At 35.4% G+C, this 25,444-nt stretch overlaps 1 protein-coding gene across 2 annotated transcripts in view; it reads right to left on the bottom strand.

Annotated features, from left to right (window-relative positions):
• Window positions 1–25,444, bottom strand: part of GALNT13 (polypeptide N-acetylgalactosaminyltransferase 13) — a 522,090-nt gene that overhangs the window by 22,800 nt on the left and 473,846 nt on the right. For both annotated transcript variants that reach the window (XM_019799151.2, XM_019799150.2), the window contains exon 11: window positions 12,857–12,955. In XM_019799151.2, coding sequence (XP_019654710.1) covers window positions 12,857–12,955 — 99 coding nt within the window. The remainder of the gene's footprint in view (window positions 1–12,856; window positions 12,956–25,444) is intronic.

Below are 25,444 nucleotides of genomic sequence, written 5' to 3'. Positions count from 1 at the left end.
CTCCGAATTTGCCAGGTTTATTTATTTTTTTTTGCCAAAAAATGTCTCTTAAAAAAATTCTGCATCTCCCCACCAGATGCACACAGTTTACTTCTTGTAAATAAAAAGAACATCCTCAAATCTATTTAGGAAGTTAACAACTAGAAAGTTGGAGTAGAAATATACCTATCTGGTAGGTTCTCATTAGAAGATGAAGATCCTTTATTAGCAACTGGAATGGACGCTAGGCTGTTTCTATGGTAACCTACTGAAACCTTTTTTTCTTTAATGGAAAGGTATCATTTCTGTATATACTACATGTAGCTTCTTGCTCTCTATTGGATCAAGTCCTTTGATAAAAGAATAAAAGAAATGAACTGAAAGAAAGTTCTTATAGTCTGCCCCTGCTTGTGGTGAAATTACATTTGGGTACTAAATAACAAGAATAAAAAGCTCTTTTCATTTTGGCTGTATTCACCATGTCATTTTTAATAACATAATTTCATGTCCAAGTATTTTCATGAGGTTGTATTAGGAATAGGTTACAAGCTCTCCTTTGACAACCTTTGCAGTCTGAAAGCTCTTTGCTCCTTTTGTCCCTTCAAATCAAAATTCCCTTGCTTGACATTTACATTCTATTATAATCTTAGCTCCTCTACTTATAAAACTTAATGATCCACTCTCCTCAGTCCAGGCCTTCTACTCCATTTGGACCAGTATCCCCACTGTCCTTACTGACACTCCATTCTCAGTGCTCACTGACAGCTTTGTGAAGCCTTTCAGACCCACTCCTGTTCTTATCAGACCTTTCTCTGAATGCCTCCTAAGGCATAGCAGTACAAATACTTTTTGTTTCAAAAATGATTGTTTTTGTATTCTCTTTGGGATTGAGTATAGGGATTGTATGCCTATTTATTTATTTATATTTCATCTTGTAAAAAAGTGGAAGTAGATTTAAACAATTTAACATAGATATGTAACATGCACACAGCGAGAATAGAAAAAAATCTATCTGCATAAACAATGGTAAATAAAAAAAGAATGAAAGAATCCAATATAAGACCAATATAACTATTTTTCCATAAAATATTATTTATTTTCTCTGGATGAACCATGTATTTGGTAGTAAAAAAAGAAAAACCTGTTTCTCAGGAGACAACCAGCTCTTCCTAATACTCAGCGCAGTATGAAATTCTCTTAGGGACATTCATGGAAGGATTCCATGTCATGTACAAATAGCATCTTTTCCAACTTCCCTATACACAAAAAAATAGTTTGAGTTTTGGGTATATTTCTACATTGCTCTTGGTGCCCATACAATGCTGGGTTTACATGTAGCGTTCAGTTTTTTTTTTCTTTAAATCATTAGGTTTTGGTGACTGACAGATTGCTCTTGCTCAAAATTTTCACATTGTTCTAAGACATTTTCCAAAACATTTATAAATATATATATATATATATATATATATATATATGTTATATATATATATATTTTTTTCTAAATTCTAGCTTTCTAAATTCATGTCCTTTGTCACTGGAACAAAGATTTCACAAATCATCTGGACTTGCTGCTTTTGCTTTTCTAACGGTAGGAATAAAGAATATTAGAACTGGTGAGCACCTAGTTCAGCCATATCAACTACAGTATTAGAAACTGAAGGCAGAAAGGGTAAAGGACTTCCATACAGCCTCTGCTGGGAACTGGATGTTTGTGTTTCCCCTTCTCCCCAATTGTTATGTTGACCCTAGCTGCCAATGCTATGGTATTTGCAGGTAAGGTCTTTGGGAATTAATTAGGTTTAGATGAGGTCATGAGGGTAGGGCCCCAATGATGGGATTAGTGCCCTTACAGGGAGAGGAAGAGAGAGACCAGAGCTAGCTCTCTTTCTGTCACGTGAAGACACAGCCAGAATGTGGCAGAGTGCCAGCCAGGAAAATGTTCCTGCCAGAACCTGACCATGGTGGCACCCTAATCTGAGACTTCCAGCCTCCAGGACTGTGAGAGAATAAATGTTCTGTTGCTGAGACCACCCAGTCTACGATCTTGTGTTATGGCAGCCTGAGCAGACTAAGATAGGCAGAGAGCAATTTTGACACTCAGGTCTTCTGATGTTATCTTTACTTTTTACCAAAGCTGACTCAGATCAAGTATGATGTAGTGTAATAAGGTATATGAAAAGTGGAAACTATTTATGATACCTTTCTATTAGGGTGATTCTGAGAATCAAATTTTATGTATATTTAAAGCATCTGGTAAAGGTCTACTATAGGAATAGTGTTTAGTATATAACAGTTTTCACCCCGATCACTGTCAGAGGCTGTTGGGACCAAAAATTCATGCTCTATTCTTAAGCATTAAAAATATAAATAACGAAGCCAACTCATACTGCTGATCTGTGCTTTAGTGTAGAATGCAATTAATTATAGAAAAAGTGTTTTATGCAAAGAAGAAATTATTGGTATACTTCTATTTAAATAAAAATGATAGGTTTTAATGGTTAGAATAGATTATTAACTAGGATTGCCTAGAAAATGAGAAAGAACTGTTCATAGTTTATACAGAAAAGCAATGACATTCCCATGATATCTCAGACACAATTCTTATTTATTTGACGCAAAAATATAATTAGGACCATTAAAATATGAAAGATATTTTCTTGATATTTTGTCACTATTGTTACGTCTACATTTCTAACCAGGCAAAATATTTATGAAATATATACTTAATTGTGAACAAATAAAATTCTAAAACATTTTGCTTTCTGTCACACAGATATGTGAGCTTGCCTTTAATCGGTTTATCTTCATAATACCTTATATATGATAACTCTATTTGAGAGAGAAAGAGAGAGCGAGCAAGCAGGGGGGAGGGGCAAAAGGGGAGGGAGAGCAAGAATCTTAAGCAGGTTCCAGAGTCAGTGTGGAGCGCAATGTAGGGCTTGACCCCACGACCCTGAGCTCGTGACCTGAGCCCAAACCAAGGGTCAGACGCTTAACTGACTGAACCACCCGGGCACCCCTGATAACTCCTTTTAAAAACTGGTGAGTATTAAGTAAAGAATGCTTTAAGGATCTTGGTGCTACAAAAATATTATACCTGACATTTTATTTGGCTAAAAAATTTGTAGATTTTATAGATTTTTTCTTTTTCCAAACTTTATGTTTCTTTCCCTGGCACTGGTTAGTCAAGTATTTGTATATGAATTTCTTTTCTAATTTTTTTGTTACTGAGGCTTTATTGTTCTACCTTTTCCTTCCTGAAAAATCAAGCTTTCATATTTGAAAGAAAAATAAAAACTTAGAAATACCCTTACCTGTTACTTCTCTTCTATAGAATTTAATAACCATGATAGAACTAAGACCTCAGTAAGATGAAGAGTATCTTAGGTACAGCAAAGCAAATAATTATAAGTATGGATTCTGCTTGGCTTCCAGTGAACTTATAAAAGTAGGCTAGCCAACACTATTAATTTAGAAAACATAGACATTGTTTACCTTACTTAGAAGCTAATAAAATGGCATTTACTACTAGATTAAGTCAAGATGAAATTATCACATCATCTACTATAACCTGCTTCACATGGCAAATTAATTATTTACATCCTCAGTGAAATTTAGGCACACATGTGGTCTAAGGGGGGAAAAACAGGAGATCATTTCAAAGGAACTTAATGTTCTTTATATATAGTAGATTTATGCATTCATATTATTAATTTTTTAATATTAAATTTACAAAAATGTCACCAGGAAGATTACTTGAACAAGGAAGCAGCTCAGAGTAATCATAAGACTAAGGTGTTGAATCAAGAAGAATTATGCATAAATCAGGAGAAAAGCACTTGAAGATAAAACGGAGAGAGGAATGAAGTTCAAAAGATTGAAACAGCACAGAGGGCAAAAGCTCTGTTGGGACTAAATGGTTGAATGCAGACAAGCTTATGTTGGTAATGTTAGCGGAGAGCTTGGAGTCTGTCTGTATTTATCATGGTCTGCAGAGGAGATAAACGGGTGAGCTGAGGGAACAGACTGATGCTGCTAACATTTTTCTTCTAGTAGATTTTTGTGCTAACAGCTTACCCTTCTCAGTAAGAAAAGTTGATGGTATAAGAGAAGTGGTGTGCGTATGTGTTGGGATTTTATTAAACTAGAGCAGCATTAAACTTTCTTCTTTATGAGAATGTGTGATATTTAGCTTTTTAAGGGAGGTTTTAAAAAACAATTCTGGCAATTAATACAATGAATATAAATTTACATGAATTTCTCAAAGTGCTTAAAGTATTTTAACATTTAAGCCCTATAGAAAATTAATTTTAAGGTTTTTAGAGCATAGGCTGAAAGGATGGTACACCATAATTAATGAATCAACAGAATAAATATTTCTTTTGTCCTGCTATGTGCACTGACGTACTTTGATATCATTGTCATTTCCTAAGATGACTTTTATTTTTTAAGTTTGCATTAATTTATCTGAGAGAGCGAGAGATGAGAAAGCAAGAGCAAGATGGAGAAGCAGACTCCCCACTGAGGAGGGAGCCTGACTGGGGGCTCGATCCCAGGACTCTGAGATCATGACCTGAGCCAAAGGCAGATGCTTAAGAGACCTAACCACCCAAGCGCCCTACCTAAGATGACTTCTTAGAGACTATTGTCCCCCTAAGTTTAGTCTGGTGTCCCTCCTTGTTGTTTTCCTTTTTCAGGTATCAGAGTAGAAATTTTTATCATTTCAACACCAGGAATAATTGAACATTTTGAAGGTGGTTTGTTTTTATATTATTGACATAATGAATCATATAACCAATTTTGTACTTACCAGCTAGAAAGCTCAAAGCCAAAGGTGTGGCTTATTTAAATGAATGTGGGATTTCAGGGAATTAATTTAAGTACTTTACAGTAAAATAGTAAAAGTGCTTTCCAGGTTAACTTGCACTGCCAATTTTTCCATAGTTTTTGAAAAAAAAATGTCATGTGATAGATATTATCATTACATAGAGACACATAAAATTATACCTAGAGGAAAAGATAAATCTAAGAAATGGCCAATCTTAGTGCTCATTTTATAGGAAACCTTAAGAAAAAAATTTCACAATCACTGAGGTGACTCCTACCAGGGAAAGAAAGGGGTTGAACACAACAGATTTGCTCTTTGTTTTTGTGCCAGATAACACTCCAACCAGGCAAACTAGGCAGAATCACACCCTACGTTTATTTTTTTTTATTTTTATTTTTTTAAAGATTTTATTATTTATTCGACAGAGATAGAGACAGCCAGCGAGAGAGGGAACACAAGCAGGGGGAGTGGGAGAGGAAGAAGCAGGCTCATAGCAGAGGAGCCTGACGTGGGGCTCGATCTCATAACGCCGGGATCACGCCCTGAGCCGAAGGCAGACGCTTAATTGCTGTGCCACCCAGGCGCCCCACACCCTATGTTTAAGTTCCTGCAAATTTCAATCAATTCCAAGCTTACCGGATATTCCTTTAACATAAATAATGATGCTCTCCTGCAGCCTGCATATATCCAGCTCATTTAAACATTTAACGAATAGCTCATGCTCCTTCTTTCCTCTTAGGCCATTTCATTTCACTTGCAAATTTACCCTGGTGATTTTAATTCTATTGTGCAAACTTTACTAAAAGGGGGCCAAATTAATGTAGAAAGGGCTTCTAAGTAATTATAGTACTGATAAAAATGCAAACTGTAAAGTAAATTCATTTTTGTTGAATGAATGTATTCATTACAATCTGTGAGTACATTAGAATGCATTACTAAAATAATTAAGCTCTTTCTAGAAAAGGGTCTGTAATAAGGACAGAAGTATTTACTCTCAAAATTTGTTTACTGTCATAAGGTTAGATTCTTCTTAAATATAAGTAGTCACATTTTAGTGGAGGAGACATTTGTTTGAAAGTATTGATAAGACCTAATGATCTCTTCTTTACCTTGGCAGAAAACACGGTTTTAATAAATGGCTAGCATAAGCTTCCCTAAAGGCTTGCTAACTTGAAAAATGGCTGTGAATCATTTACTCCAATAAATTACATGGAATGTTTCCATATGCTTTCTAGTTCCCTCGAAATGAGTGGCTCCAGGGAGAAAGAGAAACATTATAAATGCATTTGCTAAAATGTGAGTATTTTCCCATCATTTTAAATTTTTTTGTCTTTAGAAAAAATGAGTACAATATGCATGGGCATTGCTTTTTCACCTTTTGATTAAAAAGGTATTGCAATTCAAAGGGAAACACCACTGGATTTCTAAAAATTTTATACTGATACTTGTTATTAAAGTAAAATGGTTATTTTATAAATGTTATATTAATCTAACTTGTACCCAATTATAGGCATATTTTATATAAATTTTATATAAAAATAGTGTCAGATATATGTCCAATAAGACTAAGGCTTATTGGCCAATTTTGATATTGGCTCCTTTAAGCTGATGTAAATGTCATTTAAAAGCACCTCATTAAAAAAGAATCGTATTTCTACATCAAAAAGGGAAAGCAAAAAACCAAACAATGATTGAAATACATAAACTGTTTAAAAGTCTGTACATGAAGGGGCGCCTGGGTGGCACAGCGGTTAAGCGTCTGCCTTAGGCTCAGGGCGTGATCCCGGCGTTATGGGATCGAGCCCCACATCAGGCTCCTTCGCTATGAGCCTGCTTCTTCCTCTCCCACTCCCTGCTTGTGTTCCCTCTCTCGCTGGCTGTCTCTATCTCTGTCAAATAAATCAATTAAAAAAAAAAAAAGTCTGTACATGAAAACACACCAGAAACAAAATATCAAATCAGAAAAAAAAAAAGGAACATGTATCATAGAAGGTAATAATCTCAATAAAGTAAGTGGAGAAGAGAAGCAAGAGCTTCCTCAACAACCAATGAAAATGCAAGCAAAAACAAAGGCAAAAACATGACTAGAAAATCTACAGAGTATTGATGTCAATTTTTAAATTGCTTTAATGCATTGATAACATTAGAGATATGATTTTAAAAAGATACAATGTTTCTCCCACCCTAAATTAGCAAAGATGAAAAACAGAACAAAGCAAAAATACAATACCCTTTTAGGGTTGTCCAGTCTGATCACAGTCCTTGGGGAGCGGGGTTGGAAATCAATATAAATGCAGTGAATTGGTGGGGAGTCAGCCAGATTTAGATTCAAACTGACTTTACCTCCAAATCATATTATCAATCTCTCAGGGTTCCCATTAGACTCATGAGTAAAATCAGGATGGTAATATGTATTTCATAGATTGTTGCGGGAATCAAAGGCAGTAATGTATGTAAAATATTTATCAGAGCAACTCTTTGTAGTTTAGCAATTAGTTCCATTAAACTAGTAAAACCTTAAAAAGGACAATTTGTCACTATGTATTAAAAGCCTTATAATGTTGCATAACTTTTGACCTATCAAATTTACTTCTAGATAGTTTTTCTTAAGAAGTAAATACAGATGCTCACTAGCTTTTAGCTACAAAGTTACTGATGAGTCTCACCTATAACAATAAAAATTCACTAATGGTGCTGTGCATTACATAAATTATTGTCTATCCATTAAAATATACCCTATTCAGGGTAAGAAGTTGTTAGCCAATGGAGAGCCAAAAAGAAGCTAAATTATTTGGGTTTTAAACAGTATGTCTTAAGTTTGTGAGTGTAGTATGTGGTCAACAGTGCAAGTGGAGAGCAGTATCAGTGAACTGCAGAGATACGAAAATGCACAGAGCCTACAGGGAATAGAAAATTATCAGAAATATTTCTACAGCACAAAAAACTATTAGAATATCAAGGGAGACAATGCTGGGAAGTCAGATGAGAATGAAATTATGTGGGGTTTTGTATATATACATAACTAAGGAATACATAACTATATACATAACTAAGGAATTTTTATGTAATTCATTGGGCCGTGGAGAATTGCTGGAGATTTTTTATCAAATTTTAATTATGTGGCATATATAGAATATATGCCTGGAATTCCATATGATGTATGGAAATAATGAGGTTTTCTGACCACAGAGGTGAAAGAAGATACAGGCTAGGACAAAGATAGAGGCCCTAGTCATAAAGGGTCTTAGAGACCAGAGTCAATGCATATTATTTTCATGGAAATATCAGGATTGGGTGACCAAACTTTAGAAGTGTCTATGTTGGGTTTCAATTTTGGATGCTTACTGAAAGAGAAGAAAATGAGTACAGTCTGGAAACAGTTGAGTTTGAGATGCCTGTAGAGATTCCCAATAATTAATTGGCAACAGATTCCAGAGTTCAGGAGAGAGGTTGGAGATGAAGATATAAATCTGAGTCATTAGCATTGTAGAGGACATGGAACTGCTTCCAGGAATCAATTTCATCTTTTCAGAAGTATAGAGAAGACAATCTCATAACTAATTTTTAGTAACATACTTTCTACCAGGAAATTGTAAGTATTTCTTTCCCTTATAAAAATTTATGTTCAAATTTTAATCAAATTCCTATTTATTTTCATTCTTTTGAAAGTGTTTAATGATTATCACATTATTTGTTAAAGCATTTCAAGAACAGATAGGAATGGACTTTCTAATTATGTCATTATTCTCTGAGACAGAAGATTTTTATTACTAAGTTTCTAAAAGAATACCTCAAGATGATCAAATGTTGATTGTAACAATAATTCTACACTGGCTGTCTTATTTTTACAGTATTCTTGCTACAAAAACTTCCATGCATTCTTTCATTTATTTGGCTAGTTTTTATTACATGCCTACCATATCCCAAGCCCTGCAGGGGCTAGGAGTGGAGGGAGAGTATGTTGGATATTTGAGTGTTTAAGTGTTTAAGAAAAGTATTTCCAGCAACTACTGAAAAGTAAGTTTCTCCCTGGTATCTCCAAGAACATTAAAAAAAAAAAAGCAGAAAAAAACAAAACTGTGCAAGGAGAAACGGTTAAGGGATAGTTGTCAACAAACATAGCGCACCTTCTTTTAGAAATGAAACCGAGCGGAAACGCTAAAAAAAAAACAGTGTTAACATTTCTTATGAATTTTGTGTAAAAGCAGGAGTGAGAAACTTGAATATTTTATATGGGTTGGGTCTACTTTCAAAAATTTTAAATTAAATAACCATAAAAATAGATACTGCTTCCATGGTAACATAAGAGAATAACAATAAAACACAGGGAAGGTAGCTCTGAGAATAAAATCCTAAAATCTGTTCCTTTCTAAAGTAAGCAAAAAATGTAAACATGTCCCTAATTAGGGACTAACTAGGATTAATCGTCCAAGAAATATTGAATTCCATCAAAGTACAAATCATTATAGGGTTTTATGTGACGGTTTAATTCTTTCATAATATATATTAAAGCAACAGCAGAGGCAGTTCATTTTATTAAGCTTAACAATACCATAGGAAGTACTGTGAATTTACCTTGCCTCTGGCATTAGCCACTGAATGAACACTTTTGTTTTCTTATAGAGAGAAGAGAAACTATTGAGAATAGAAATCGAAATACCTAAAGAGAATAATTAATGTCAATAGACAGACTGAGTGTCTGTCTAGTATATGCCAGGCTAGTGTTAGCTATTATATAAATTTTACTAATCTTTGGAGGAAAAAAAATGGGTGAAAGTCTTTTACCCGTTTTATAAATAAAATAGTAAAGCTAAAAAATATTAAGTAATTTACCATAAATGACCCAATTAATCAGGTCAGAGCAATGCTCTAAAATGATACTCTTTTGGGGCTCAGGTGGCTCAGTAGGTTAAGCGTCTGCTTTCAGCTCAGGTCAGGATCCAAGGGTCCTGGGATAAGCGGGTAGCCTGCTTCTCCCTCTCCCTCTGCTGCTCCCCCTTCTCATGTTCTCTCTCCCTCTCTCTCTGTCTCTCAAATAAATAAATAAAATCATTAAAAAAATAAAATACTTTTATTCTCAATAGTTCAATTTTCTCAATTTTTATTTAATTATGAAAGTAATATATATATAAGTATATATATAAAAGTATATATATAATATATATAAAAGTATATATATACATTATATATATAAAGTGTGTGTGTGTGTGTATATATATACATATATATATATATGTAAATGTGGGATAAAAATTTAAAGTTTCCCATTCTAACTCATTCTTCTCACCAAAGGTAATTATATTCCAGATAGACTGCTATGCATTTCTAACAGATTATATTGCATCTATGTAAATATAGATATTATACATACTTTATAGAGAAAAATGTTCACATATATTTTTCATAAATGAGGTCATTTCCTTCCTTCTCAATCTTCCACGACAATCCATATAGACCTCTTTCCCTCACTTCGGTGGCTGTGGAGTATTCTGTACTATGGATGCAGCACAATTTATTTAAACATTCCTGTCTTGGTAAATATTTAGTTGTGTCCAGTGTTTGTGTTATAGCAAAAAGGGCTCCTTAAACTTTCTTCTACGAATATCTATAGACATGAATAACTATACATGTAGATGGTAAAACATTGGTTTTAATTTCTACCTTGTCATTAAGTTGACAAGGTAGAGACATTAGAATGCATATAGGTATGGGTTTTTACTTATTGTTTGTTTATTTATAAACCCCTAAGATTGGTGTCTTTACATACTTTTGGTTACTATGACAATAACAGCATTCTATGGCAATGTCTACACAGTACTAAGGTATAAGGTATATTCATGTTCTGATCATGAATTCTTTCATTTATTTACTAGACTATTAGTTATTAGTTACCTACCATATCCCAGGCCCTGAGCCAAGTACTAGAGATGAAGAGAAAAATAAGACATAGTCCCTGCCAATAAGAAGGTTATGGTGGAATTGGATAGCTTATTTCTGGGTATTTGAACACTCATAAATGAGTAATGTAATTTTTAACATTTATGACCCAGGTATATTGTGCCATTTAGACAAATACAGGTATTTGACTGGTTATCTTTTTTAATATTAACTATGGCAACTTAAAAAATCAATGAGGATAATTCAGCTAGGTTATCTTCTTTTTCATTTCCTATTTTCATTTTCATCTGCATTAGAATCAAATGATGTCCTAAATAACATGTTTTTTTAAAAATTCTGTAGGTCATCATGGTGCAGATGATGAGTTGACTTTTTTCATCAGCAGATGAAACACATTATGGAGACAGTTCTGCATGTCCACCCAGTATCCATGGTAAATAAACGTGAGGACATTGACACATGTGAGTGTCGTAAAATACTCCATGTTTCTGTGTAGAGGTATTCAAGTACACATTTCTGGACAAAGAGACTTACAGGGAGGGGTGTAAAAAGCCTTTAGGGAGTCTTGTTTTTCCTAGTAAAAGGACAGTCATGGCTACTGCAGCTCTTCTCCTCTCTACCCCAACTTCTTCCTGCCTTGAATGTGGATATGATGTCTGGAGTTTCAGCAACCCTTATGTGACCAGCTGATGATAAAAGTTAATTTTAAGGATTGAAGAATGGAAAGTCAGAAAGTTTTTGATTTCTTGTTAAAGTCATTAAAGACCTGAACAAATGTCAAGAGTTGACTACCTTCAGATTTCTTACTTCCATTTGTGAAAAATTAAACCCTGCACATTTTTAGTCCTCTAACAGTTAAGCTGTTTGCCATTTCCAGCTGAATTCATTGGGATTCCATTGGTTTCGGTAGTAGAGGCCTCTCACATTCATTGTGAATTAATATAAAAGCTGGACCATTTCTGAATGTTCTGCCATTTTTCTTCTGTATTGGTTTTCCTATTATTTTCTTTCATAAAGTTATTTTTCCATGCTGTCATTTAGAAAATTTGATTTAAATATTTTTCTGCTTAAGTTGAGATTTTGGAACACTAATTAGGATTTTAATTTTTTGTTTTGTTTTTTAAGAGAAAAATTTCTTTTTTGAATGTTCTCCACTGAATCACACAGGGCCTCTTTGAGGTACGCTGCCAAAACTCAACAGGGCTATTGCTTTTTCCCTGTAGATTCTTGACACATTCAGCTGCATTCCCTACATAACCATGATATTGTGCTGCATAGAATAACTTTTACTTCCTAATTTCATTCTAATGCACTAGATAAAGAACTCACTGGTGTGTTTCTCCTCGATTTTTATGGACTTGTCTACAGAGGATTAGCTACCTCGAACTCTGTTATGATTCCTACAGATTCCGAATTCTGCCTCTCAAAATGGCCAGGACAGCAGGGCTGCTCCCCTGAAGACTCATAGCTAAGCAACCTCCACACAACCCACCCTGCGGAGCCACTGTCCAACACTGAAGGGGAGTGCAAGGATCCTTGTTATAGTCTGACAGGTCTCTGATAATTGGACTGCAACACACAAAAATGCTGTCCTAGATTGGTAGTCAGCCATCAGTTTTGTTTAAATACTTCATTTTTACCTGGTTCAAAGGGAATCTTCAGATTGTCAAAGCACAAATGTAACAGATGTGCTTATCATGCATTTTAAAATTCACTGAACCTCAAAAATTCAGAGAAAACATATACATAAACACTTACAAAAGAAATTAAGAATAATCACCATTGGAAAACATCATGGTTGTGGAGGGATTATTTTATACTATTCAGTTAATAGAATAAAATGTAGTGTTCATTTGCTCAGACATGGTAAAATGAGATAGGTCTAAAATATTTGGCTATCTTCATTAACTGGGCTCATTGAAAGTGTTGCCCCTATTTATTAAATTCTGTAGTGCTTTCTTAAGATACTTGGGGTAACAAAATAGCCAAATTAATTCTTGATTTGAATGCCCATTAATTTCCTAAGCTAAGACTTTACTGCTATTGGCATGTGAATCATGGTTTACTGTGATAGTTTTCACAGCAATACTTTCCCCCAAAGATGAAGTTGATAAAAAAAAAAAAAAAGAGAAAGAGAGAGAGAGAGTTTACCTGATTTCCTCCCATACCATGACAGTTGAATATACCCACTTTTTCATTTTCCTTGCGGCCCATGTTGTCTAAACATTGGTTGGTTTCAACATTTCTTATCTAAAAGAAACACACAGAAACAGAAGTCAGATAGTGATTAAACTCAGAAAAGCTTCCTGGTGTTATCAAATTGTATATTGATACGAGATAATACATGTTTGCAAGGAAATTTTTCCAAGAAGAACACATTGTTTTAAATAATTATTTTTCTTTACTATGTCTATTCTTAATTTCGTGTAAATTTCTATCTCCGACTGTAGTAAACTTGAACAGCAATGGCAGTCATTAGCATCTAATCAAGAGGCACTCCTCGTTTATAACATAGTAGCTGAGAAAGAAGAAACATTACAAATTAGTCATTCTTCCCCAAATCATTTTAAAATTAGGACAGTTGCCAAATTCTACCCAAAAAACCATAGTCTATTCTTGAACTCCTGTGGTACCATACATAAAGGAATTGAAAGAAATTGGTTAAATATTCAAATTTATGTGTTTTTAGATTTCTTTATTACTAGACATCCCATCCTATGTTAATAAAGATTAATTATTGTTTATTTCTGTAACTAAAACATATTCATACATCTTTTTATCATCCCTAATGCCAAACTTAATGGAAAAGAGTTGACCCTAAGAAAAGCTATTACAAGACTAAATGGTGATTTCACTTTAAAAATCCCTTACAAATAAGATTAAATTGCCAACTGCAAACATAAGATCCATGGTTTATACTCAAATACTGCATTAGTTCCATAATTAACATAATGTTAATACATATTTGAGACATATGTAATTATAAAAGCCATTCATTGAGTCTAAAGATGCTAAAATTACTAAATCAAGCACCAATGAATAAAAATGCATTTCTAATAAATGGAATGTTTTTAATTTTCTCCCTTAGTCTAAACCCCATGTATGTATTTATATTTGTCCAATCTGCTTCTGAAAAGTTATCTCTGACTCTTACTAGAACATGCATATTTTACTGTTCACTCATACATTACTTGAATATACCTAGTTATCTATGCACATATTTCTTCATATGGGCAAATGAATAAGATCAAAAACTTCTAAAGAAAACAGATTAGGTTTATATGAATCACTTTTTTGTATGACGCAGAACCCAAAAGTCAAGTAATGGCTCCTAGAGTTGGGAAAAGTGGTATGATTTGCATTAAGGCCCCAGTCAGCAATTGGGAGGAGTAGGGATTGGAATTCATCCTTTACAAGGGTTGGAAAGAGCTGAGCATAACTGTCAGGCCCTGTTTCAATGCCTTGAGATTTAGAGCAGGATTATAGATGCTTTCATTGGGAAATCTGAGCCACAACCCATTAGAAAGGACAGAACACACCATGACTATCAAAGAGAAAGAAGGGGTGCCTGAGTGGCTCAGTAGGTTAAGCTTCTGACTCTCAGGTCCTGGATGGAGCCCCACGTCCTGCTCATCAAGGAGTGTGCTTCCCCTCTCCCCCTCCCTCTGCACTCCCCCCCCACTTGTGCAGTCTCTCTCTCTCAATTTCTAAAATAAATATTTTTTAAAAAAACAAAGAGAAAAGATACAAGCTTCAAGAAGAAAAATCATGTTCAAGTTCCATACTGGTAGGTTTAGGTTATCTGATAGAGGTTGGTTCAGGCTCACAGGTACTGAGACTATACGCAAAGGTTAAAGATTTTTCGGGACCTGTAGCTCGGATAGGATTGAGAAAGACAACAATTGATAGATGATGTATATAACAACTTGTTTATGTTTCACATAATCTAATCAATATGTAACATGCCAGTTTATTTTTAAGTTTTTTTATACCAATTTTTCTTGTTAACATTTCATAAAAGGCAAACTTCTTGAGAAATAATAAAATGATGTAATTTATTATCCTTAAAAATATGGAACAGTGTTATATTATAATACTTAGGTGAATAAGTATCTCACAAAATGGTTAATTCACCTTTACATGTAAGCTATGGAATCTGATTCAAAGGACCTCTGCTAGATTCATGCTACTTGAATAGATACTAGTTAATAATTACAGGGGCTACAGGCTGAGTCATTTATAAAATGTTGTCTCTTTGGTGGAAGACAGAAGATTCAAAGCCTTATTCAGGCCAGTACATCCTCTGACAGAGCATTTTAAAGGGACATATGGTAGATTCATATCATCCTACTTTTTGGCAAAGTAAGCACAGAACTCAAGAATGCTTCCAAAGCATTTTGTTCCCAGTAACAACCTACTATTCATCTATTTTTTTTTAAATAGGTACACTTGGTCTGCAACCTCTCTTATGAATGCACTCATTCACTCAACAAATATTACCAAGAATATGTATACTTCATGCTAAACACCATTTAAGGTGCTGAGGATACTGAAGCGAGCAGAGTAAACGAGTCCATTCCACCATGGAGTTTATATTTTAGAAGAGACAACAAGTGCAATACACAAATACATTCATAATATGTCAGGAGATCAAGAACTTGAAGGGTAGACAAAGTGATGGAAGGAGCACTATACTATTTCAGGTAGGGGGTTAGCAAAGGCCACGCAGAGAAAAGATACCTTAGTAAGCAGAGCAGCCAGATTTCCATGTGTATGGAAGCGCATTGGGGGGGGGGAAGGGAAATACCAAACGAATGCTCTCTGCCGCTGAGAAAACGGAGTGAAATATCAAGCTAGCAATGTGGCCAGGGTGCAGCGAATGGGGCGGAGGAGAGAGGTATCTAAGACTAAAGCATGTAGGAAGTCATAAGTTTGTAAGCGTGAGGATGACCTATTCACAGCTTACTCTGGCTGCTGTGTGGAGAACAGATTAGAGGGAGGCAGAAGGAGAAGCAGAGAAACACTCAAGGGTACTCTTGCAGTCATGCCAGCTAGACAGGGTGGCTGCTTACAATAGGAGGATAACAGTAGAGGTGGATAGGTCAAACTGGGGATTTTTTTCTTTAAGATTTATTTACTTATTTATTTTATATAGAGAGAGAGACAGTGCAAGCGCATGTGGGACAAGGGACAGAGGGAAAGAATCCCAAGTAGACTTGCATGGAGCCCAGAGCCAGGAGCTGGACCCTGAGGGATGGGGTGGGGTGTTGGGACCTGATCTCAGGACCCTAAGATCATGAACTGAGCCAAAACCAAGAGTCTGACGCTCAACCAACTGAGCCACATAGGTGTCCCAAATTTGGGATATTTTTAAGATAGAACCAAGTAAGACTCCAAATTGAACTGGATATGAGCTATGAGAGGAAAAAAAGACAAGAAGAAGCATTCCAAGGTTTTGCTTGAGTCAATGGACAAATGATGTTTCCATATACTGGGAACAATATTCTGAGTTCTTGCATGTTGATAAATATATCTGTGGCCTTTATATTTGAAAATAGATTTGGTATATCTGAAGTCCTTGGCTCACAATCTATTTCCTTGAGTATCTTTAAAATGTTATGCTACTTACTTCCAACACGAATAGTTGCTTTTGAAAAGTCTGTTGATAATCTGTTTTTCTTTACTTTATTCTTTTTTACAAAGATCTATTTGCCTGAATGCCAAACTGGTTTTTGTTTTGTTTTGTTTTTTTAAAGTTCAATACATTTACCACAGTGCGTCTGAATATTGTTCATCCTGGATCACTCTTCCAGATACAAAGTGTTCCTTTTCAATATGTAGTTTCATTTTTACTTTCAGGCACATTCTCTTAAATTATAAGTATTAACATTCATTTTGTTTTAATGTTTTGATTTTTTCCCACTGGGAAATCCTATTACTTTGGATCTTGTTGCCTCTTTCTATGTCACCTTCTACTAAAAGTGGGATTATTGGGGGTTTCGGTATTACTGACTCATGTGATGTTTCAAATTTAGCCTTTGTTTCTAAATGAATTCATTCTGTAATTTCTTAATTTTTAATGCATTTCTGGTCCTTATTTTTCAGAGGTATTTTAAAATTTGATTTATAGTGTTCTTTTCTACATTTTATCATTATACAATTTCTGTTAGCTTGCTTTGAAATATTAGGTTACACTTTTCCCGTCTACGAGCATAAAGCTTTGGTGTCCTTGCCCTGTTTGTAGAGCAACCATTTTCCTTATTATCTTTATTCTTACCATGGCCATCCTCTACTACTGTTGCTGCTGTTCTTATTATTGCATGAGTCCAAGTCTCCTGATCTTTTAAGAGAGGGTTTCATCAGGAGACCATTTCTTTCTTTTCTCTTCTTGGGAATCACCTGGCATCTTTAAACTTATCCTGTTGCCTGGTTCCCAAGTCTACGCATTCCCATTTAGCTGGTAGAGGGTGTAACTTGACCATCGGGGGTTCTATTCTTCCCCAGGCAATTTTTTTTTTTAAGATTTTATTTATTTGAGAGACAGAGCAAGCACAAGCAGGGGGAGGGGAATGGGAGAGGGAGTAGTAGGCTCCCTGGTGAGCAGGGGGCCCAATGTGGAGCTCGATCCCAGGACCCTGAGATCATGACTCGAGCCAAAGGCAGATGCTTAACTGACTGAGCCACCCAGGCGCCCTTTCCCAGGTAATTCTAAGCTGCAGCAAAGTTTAGCAATTACCATTCTGGAGGGAGGTGTGCAGTTTCTTGATGTTAAATGGTGACATTACAATTACAATTATTTTTCGTTTTTAAAGTAACTTCTTTTTCAGTGGTTCCCATCTGGAAAGCTTTTAGAATATACTTCTGCCTGGCCTTGCCCTCAAAGATTATGATCCAAATGGTCTGGAATAGGACCAGGAGACAGCTTAAAGCTCTGCAAATGATTTGGGTGTATATTCAGGGTTGAAGCCCCCTGTATCAAGGAACACAATGGAGTACTTGCTAGCTGGAGGCTTAGCTATTTTGTGAATCGGTCTGAAAATTCTGGATGCTGGTAGAAGAAAGGGAGGTTTTCATAGTAAAGCTGATTTCTTTAGTACCCAGTAGGGAAGTTGAAGGGCAAAGATTTCCAGCTGTCACTGACAGGGAAGGTTTACACAGGAGACCACTTCTAACTTTACAAGTCTATCTCTCCTGTCCCTGCACTCTTCTGAAGAGTTGAAAAAAAAAATTGCCTTCTATTTTTTGCGATCTCCGGGTTCTGTTCATCACTCCTATTTTCATCTGGACTTACCATTTCCTTTGTCCCTATTATCTCTATCTTCTCAATTGGGCTCTAATCCTTGAAGTTTCTCCTAAGAAGGCGCCTAAGCTAGTGAGTTTTAAGAATTCACAGGTCTCTCAGGGTGCTCAGGCCTTTCAGACATTAGAAAGGGGATTTTTCACTGACTGACAAATTGGATTGTATGAAAACACCTCTCCCAGTTTCAGCTACTATTCTCGAATTGGCCTGAAGCAATTTCTCATGAGTATCTGTTGGCAATTTGGGTGTTATCTAGGTCTCATTTCCATCAAACCTCTCATTGCTTTCCTTTGCTTTCCTTCCATGCAGTATCACATGGTCATGAAACTGACCGCTCACATTTTGGGATTTGTGAGAACACCTGCCACCTAATTTTGTGGTCAGTGTTTTCCATCAATTTTTGGTTTTGCTATCCTGGATGCTCGTTCTGTTTTAATTATGTCACTGCTGCCACTATTTTTTTCTCAATTTCCAAGATAGACAGATTTGGGGGACTTCACGAAAAGAATCTTGTGCTATTTGGTATATGTTCTAACTATTCCACAAAGTGGTTTGTTAATTTCTAGATATGTAATAGTCTGTCCCTTAGGATATAGAAGGGGCTAAGAAGGTACAAAATAGAAGCTCAAGTCAAAGTGGGTGAGGTTGGCTAGACTTGGGATCTAGATTAAAAACAAATAGGAGTTGGTGGCTTAGAACAGCTGTCAGAATGAGATGGGGTAACTACCACTACCACCACCACCAATAATAAGCAATCATAATTGTATGCGCTTTGTGCTGTTCCAAGCACTTATGCATAGCAGGTAATAATATTTACTACTAACCTATTACCCCCATTTCATAAACGAAAAAATTATTAAGATACAATGATGTTAAAAAGTTTGTACAAATAAAGAGTTGAAAGTTATTATAATCCTGACATCCAGATAGGCAGGCAGTATTTGTCAGAAAGGAGGTGTGGAAGGAGCAAGGAAAGGCAGAGTTGTAGCTAACCAGAGTAAATGTTACAATAGTTCATGCAAACAGTGGTGAAGACACATGGAACAAGAAACATGAAAGCAGGCTGGGATCAGACCTAGGGGACTAAGTCAAAAAGACAAGCTGCTGAATGCCACACTGTTGGACTGAGGTCATGTAAATAATTTTGGCTATGGCCAGTATGACATTAGACACAAATAGGATAGGGCACAGAATGTCAGGAACAGGAGTATCAGTAGCCAACTAAAATAAATAAATAAAAGAGACACTCATCTAGATAGATACAATATCAAAAGGTTTATGTCACTAGGTCTATAATACTCAGATTAAAAAAAAATCCATGCACACTTAGAAGGCAGGCTAGTGTACATCATGTTGTTCTCAAGTCAATGAACTCAACACTAGGGAAATCTGCTATATTCTCTTCAAAATAGAAAAATGGTCACTAATGTGTACTGACAATCCTCATCAAGCAAATCTTACTGCAAATGATAAGATACTGGCATATAGGAAGTTTCAATCTATGCACCTTATTTTTGAGATGCAAAGGATGATCTGATTTAGGATGATCTTGTGTGATTTTTAAATCAGAACCTTTCTAAGAATACCCTGGGACCTCATAGAATGTTGTCTAAGCAAAAAAGTGAATTTTAGGAAAGACCTTGATCTTGTCACTGGTACCATATTATCTGACAATACCAATTACTTGGTCATGCCATTAATTCTGAGAAAAACCTAGGCAAACAACCACTGCTGATCTTCACTCATTAGAAATTCCTTACAGATTCTGTTTTATTACCTGTGTCCACATAAATAGAGCACACTGGAAGTTCTCAGATCTGGAAAATTCTTTTAAATCATTCTTTATGTTATGGTACAGCTTTGAATATGTGGCGTAAGGCCAGCATAGTTTTAATTGTTGTCTGCTTTAAGATTCCTTCGTTTACACATAATCTTTTATTGCTTGAAAACAATTTTTAATGACATAAAATAGAGAGTATTTTTCCCACTTGTTTTTCTATGTTTGAAATCAGCAAGCCTTTTTCTAAATGTTTCTACTCAGTGGCATCGTTGGTAATGTTCTTACCACTTATATTGTTTGTTCATTAGCTTTTGCTCCCTCTGCTGGATTGTAACAGCAAGAAACAATGAAAACTCTCAATTAAAAAAAGGGGGGAGGGCATATACTCCCCCTCACCCTCATACCTTTGCATTTCAAAACCCATATGTAAAATCCATTCTAAAGATAATAATCTAAACTTAAACTAGCTTTTTTTTTGCTTTAATTACTCCAACATGCTTATTCTTCAATTGCACATTATGTTACTCATTATCATTATTTTATATATGTCAACCTCCTTTGCTTTCTCTTTACTTGAAAAGAAGAAAATAGGCACATTTGCAGTGAATTCCAGTTTAATGTTAATGTTTCCATATTATAATTGTTCTAGTGAATATGCATTTAAGTATATTTTCTCTTTACCAAATTGTGCATAAATCAGAAGGATGAGTGCAAAATCTATATATTTAACAAATCCAAGCTTACTGTTTACATAGACCTGGGTTTCAAATGCCCTGTTAGGGCCCCAGGATGGCTCATTTGGTTAAGCATCTGACTCTTGATTTAGGCTCAGGTTATGATCTCAGGGATGTGAGACTGAGCCCCGCGTAGGGCTCTGTGCTGGGGATGGCATCTGCTTAGGATTCTCTCTCACCCTCTCCCTCTGCCTTGCCTGCGCCCCCTTCAGGCACTCTCTCTTTCTCATAAATAAATAAATAAATAAATAAATATGTTTGTATATATACACATACACACACACACATATATAAATACCTTGATTAATAAGATTTAAAAATTCTGATTACATGATATACTAACCCCTATCCAACACATACACGAAGTAAAGAACATAGAAAACTGACCGTTTTCATTTATTTTCGTGGATAACAAAAATAAACAAGAATACTGGGAGAATTCAATAAATGCCCAGCGGGCATATAGTTTGTCATCATTGTCTGTGCCAATATCTACCTGAGTAATAAAATTAGAATTGGTTCTAGTCTAATTACCAGAAGTGTGAAGTAAAAAATATTTTTTCAGGTGATAAAGTCACTCACTTTGTTCACGAGGTGAACAAAGTGGGGCTACACAGCCCAACAGTCTTTAAAATTAACATCTGATGAAAAGTAACATCTTTTTTTTTCCCCTGTACATAAAGCATGTTCAGTTAGCCTATGCTGAAAATTAGCTACTGGGTCACGAAGAGTTTGCGAAATAGAATTGTCGGCAAAGAGAATGAGCCCATTAATGTAAGTCATCTAAAATGAGGTTTCCTCACTGGTTATCCTAGTGAAAGGTCAGGAAGACTGTGAATCTATAAATAGATCCGATTACCAACAGAGGGTAAATCTCTAAGCGTTTTAGCGTCTACATTTGGCAGTCACGGATTGTACCCTTAATCTCTGCAGCTGAACAGCTTCAAGTGCCTATTTTTAGTTACATAAATTTGCTTTTTAACAACATTTATGGAATACAGTACCAATATGTACCAGAAGCCTAACTAGCTGTTATGGTTAAAGGCTACAAAAGGAAAAAGGAGTTCTGAGGTTGAGTAGGCAACCTGAAATGCAGAGACTAATGTCTAAACATCTTAGAAGCAAGATGTAAATTGTAAGCAAATGTAAATTGTAAGCCCCAGGAGTTAAGTCACTTGGTTACAGAAATCCACTTCTCCCTGTTGTCCTACATAGCTCACATTTTTTTTTTCTCAAAATGTTGGCTTGTCATAGGCCCCCAAATTCAAAGCATTGTGACTTTAGAATCCCGTTTTTCAATCCTACTGTACTTGAATTCGCCTTTATATTTACAAGATCAAAACCTGACATGTTAAATCTATATAAGCTAAAGGGCTAGTTAAGAAAGAATTTAATGCTGCAAAAAACTTGACTTCCTTATTCCATTATGATATGCTTGCTGAGCCTAAAAGGCACATGCTTCATTAAGCTACTTAAAGGTTTTAGTTCAAAGCAATTGCACAGCTTTTAACTTCCCATTGGAGATTGCATGTAATTCATGTACTACTTAAAGAAAGTTTCAATTACCTGAAAAAAATTCAAACATAACAAATTAAGATACTGATAACAAAAATTTTCCTAATGATTAATTTGGTGATGATACAGGACAATGAGAAACTGAATATCATATTTGCATCATCCAATACAGCTAAGAAAGTTATGAAGAGAAATTGACAGAGAAGAGTCTATATTCACCACTATACTGCAATATAAAATAATAGGCTTGGAACAACACCAAAACTTAAGGAAATTGTAAATTGTTAAATCTTACCAATTTCATTTTAAATTAAGCGATCAGTACATATGAAAAATATATATATCACAAACAATTTGTTGTCTTGATAAGTAGGTTGGACGCCTGATACCACTTTGTGGCTCTAACTATCTGAAAAAAAAATACCTTCATATAGAAAGATAGCTTTTCAATTTCTTCTAAAAATGGTTAATGGCAGGCAGGCAGTAAGAAAAAGCTTTAAGTAAATATCTGTTGTCCATTAACAGTTCATCCCAAACTCATTATCAAAATGTCCGTCTTAAATTATGTATACATGACTATGCAAAATCAAATTGGGAAGTAGCGCTTGGTAAAATTGTCCTTCTGTTTCCATGGAAACAGATGCTGGATTGCATCTCTTTAAGGCTGGTTCTAAAGTGGAAAACTACAGCACATTAATATCCTACAAAGTATAAAACTTAACACATCTCACAGATTTTTTTGAATTTATTAGGGGTTTTGAAGCAGCAGTTTAGAGCATGACTATATACTTCATGTAAGGCATCTTTTATTTCTCTCTTTTTTTAAGATTTATTTATTTGGGAGAGAGAGAGCAAGGGAATTTTTTTTAAAGATTTATTTATTTATTTGGGAGAGAGAGAGAGCACGGGGGATTGGGGAGGGGTAGAGGGAGAGGGAGAGAGAATCTCAAGCAGACTCCCCACTGGGCGCCGAGACCAACCCAGGGCTTGATCCCATGACCCCAAGATTGTGACCTGAGCCAAAATCAACAGTTGGATGCCTGACTGAGCCACCCAGATGCCCCTATTTCTCTGAATTTCTTAACTATTTGTTTCTTTTTTTGCCATCTCTCCTGCTGCCTTTCAGTAGAAAGGCTTAAGAGTAAAGGGCTTCGCTTATTTGACTTTGCATCCTTAGCATGTAATATACAGGTTCCAACTCTACCTCTTATTTAACAAAAGCATTTTGAATAAATAAACTATAATAATACAAGCTATTTTGTCTTTCTAGCTTAAAGAAAAAGTGAGCATTAGTGTCAGACTAACATCTATTTGAATCCTGACTTTAATAGTGAGCTCAGTGACCCATAGGTGAATCACATAAACTTGCTACATGTCAGTTTCCATTTTAAAGCGGGACCATAACAAAACCCAAGTCATGGAGTTGAGATTTTTAAATAATATAATTGTTATAAAGCATCTAGCATAATGTTGGACTTAAAAAGAAATCAGTAAATGGTGGCTATAATAATTACAATAACTGTTACTACTGGTGCTGCTATTACTTCTTGCCAGGCACTGTGCTAAATGTCGAAGATCTTCAATCATTGCTATGTCCCTTTAGGATTATATTCACATTGCCAACAGGGACCAGAGCGGATACCTAGAGCTGCTCAGGTCCTAAGCTATGAGGTCAGGATTTAAACCTTCCTCTGCTTACCTCCAAGGCCTGGGATTTTTTTTAATACAACGAGCTGCCTCTTCTCGGATATGTTTCAAAAACCCAGAAAGGTACAGTCTTTCTTTCAAACTATTTTTGTACATTAAAATATGGCCCCCTGATCTATCACAGAAGACAGCTAATTCAAAATCAGGCTGAACAAAGGAATTTGCCCCACACTATATTTTTACTTTTTNCAGGCTGAACAAAGGAATTTGCCCAGGAAGTCAGTTAATTAGGCTCCCTTGATGTAGTGCAGGAAACCACAAAATTGGATTTTTAACACGGAAGTAAACATCTAGGTTCTGTTTTAGAGTCCTTTCTCAGGAGTCACTCTGGTGGCCCCAGAACATTTCTAAAAAGTCCTCCTTACTCATATCTGTTTTGTTGTAGGCCCTGGTTATACTTTTAGAAAAAGTAATCAATGTTCACTCATCATCTGGGTCCCCTGACTGCAGCGGGAGTAACACTCTAAGAATAGAAACATGCCCTTCTTCTTAGGGTGCAAGTCAGGTTCACAATTGTTCAAACAAACTTTTCAGTAAAGAAATGAAAGTACTAAACATTGGGGATCTTCAGAAGCACTAGATCATAATAACTAGCATGTAAACAGTGTTCTAGTTTAAAAAGCACTCATATAAGACTATGGACTATGAGAAACAAACTGAGGACTTCAGAGGGGAGGGGGGTGGGGGAATGGGATAGACTGGTGATGGGTGGTAAGGAGGGCACGTATTGCATGGTACACTGGGTGTTATATGCAGCTAATGGAGCATAACTTTACATCGGAATCCGGGGATGTACTGTATGGTGACTAACATAATATAATAAAAAATCATTTAAAAAAATATATTCATCCAATACAGAAAAAAAAAGCACTCATATAATTCATGTATTGAATATAAATCCCTATAACAGTGCTTAAATAGAAATGTTACATTATTTGAAAACAATGGTAACAACTCTCCCTGTTAAAAAAAGCAAACAAAAATTAAAAAAATAAAACCCTGAGACACAGGACTATTAAGTAACTAGAGTCACACTTAGAAAGTTGTATACGGTGTGTGGGTGGCTCAGTCAGTTAAGCAGCCAACTGGATTTTAGCTCAGTTCATGATCCCAGGGTCTTGAGATAAACCCCCATGATGGACTTTGGGCTCAGTGGGGAGTCTGCCACTTTCTCTCACTCTCTCTCCCCCTTTTCTTCTGCCCCTCTTCCCCATGCTCTCTCTCTCCAAAATAAATAAATCTTAAAAAAAAAAGTCACACATTCACTGTTATGACATTGGAATCTTTGCACTACGTTATTCAGATTAAGGTTAAATAGAAAGATTCTATAAAGATATATTTACATGGCTAATAAGGAAGAGATTTGACAACTAGAGCAGGGATGTGGACACAGAAAAACAGCCTTTAAAAAACAATTCTGCTAGGGGTCCACTCAGTCTCAGTATTTTTTGCTTCAGTTATTTTCTAGTTAATCATAAATAAATTACGTTTATAGATTAAAGTGACAGAGTGGATAAAGTTACAGATTGTTATTTTTGGCAAATGAACTGAAAAAGTGTTGTAATGTATGCTACACATTTTCGGATATTCTATTATGACCTAAGAAAATGGCAGTTTCAATCTAAGGACAAACTTAATTAATAATTATCTTCCAAGCGCATTGTACCATTTCTGTCAAAATGCTTTAATTACAACCAATATTA

The sequence above is a fragment of the Ailuropoda melanoleuca genome, chromosome 2 (assembly GCF_002007445.2).
Source record: "Ailuropoda melanoleuca isolate Jingjing chromosome 2, ASM200744v2, whole genome shotgun sequence".
Lineage (NCBI taxonomy): Eukaryota > Metazoa > Chordata > Mammalia > Carnivora > Ursidae > Ailuropoda > Ailuropoda melanoleuca.
The sequence above is the reverse complement of the archived record's forward strand: the minus strand, read 5'-3'. Positions and strand labels throughout refer to the sequence as shown.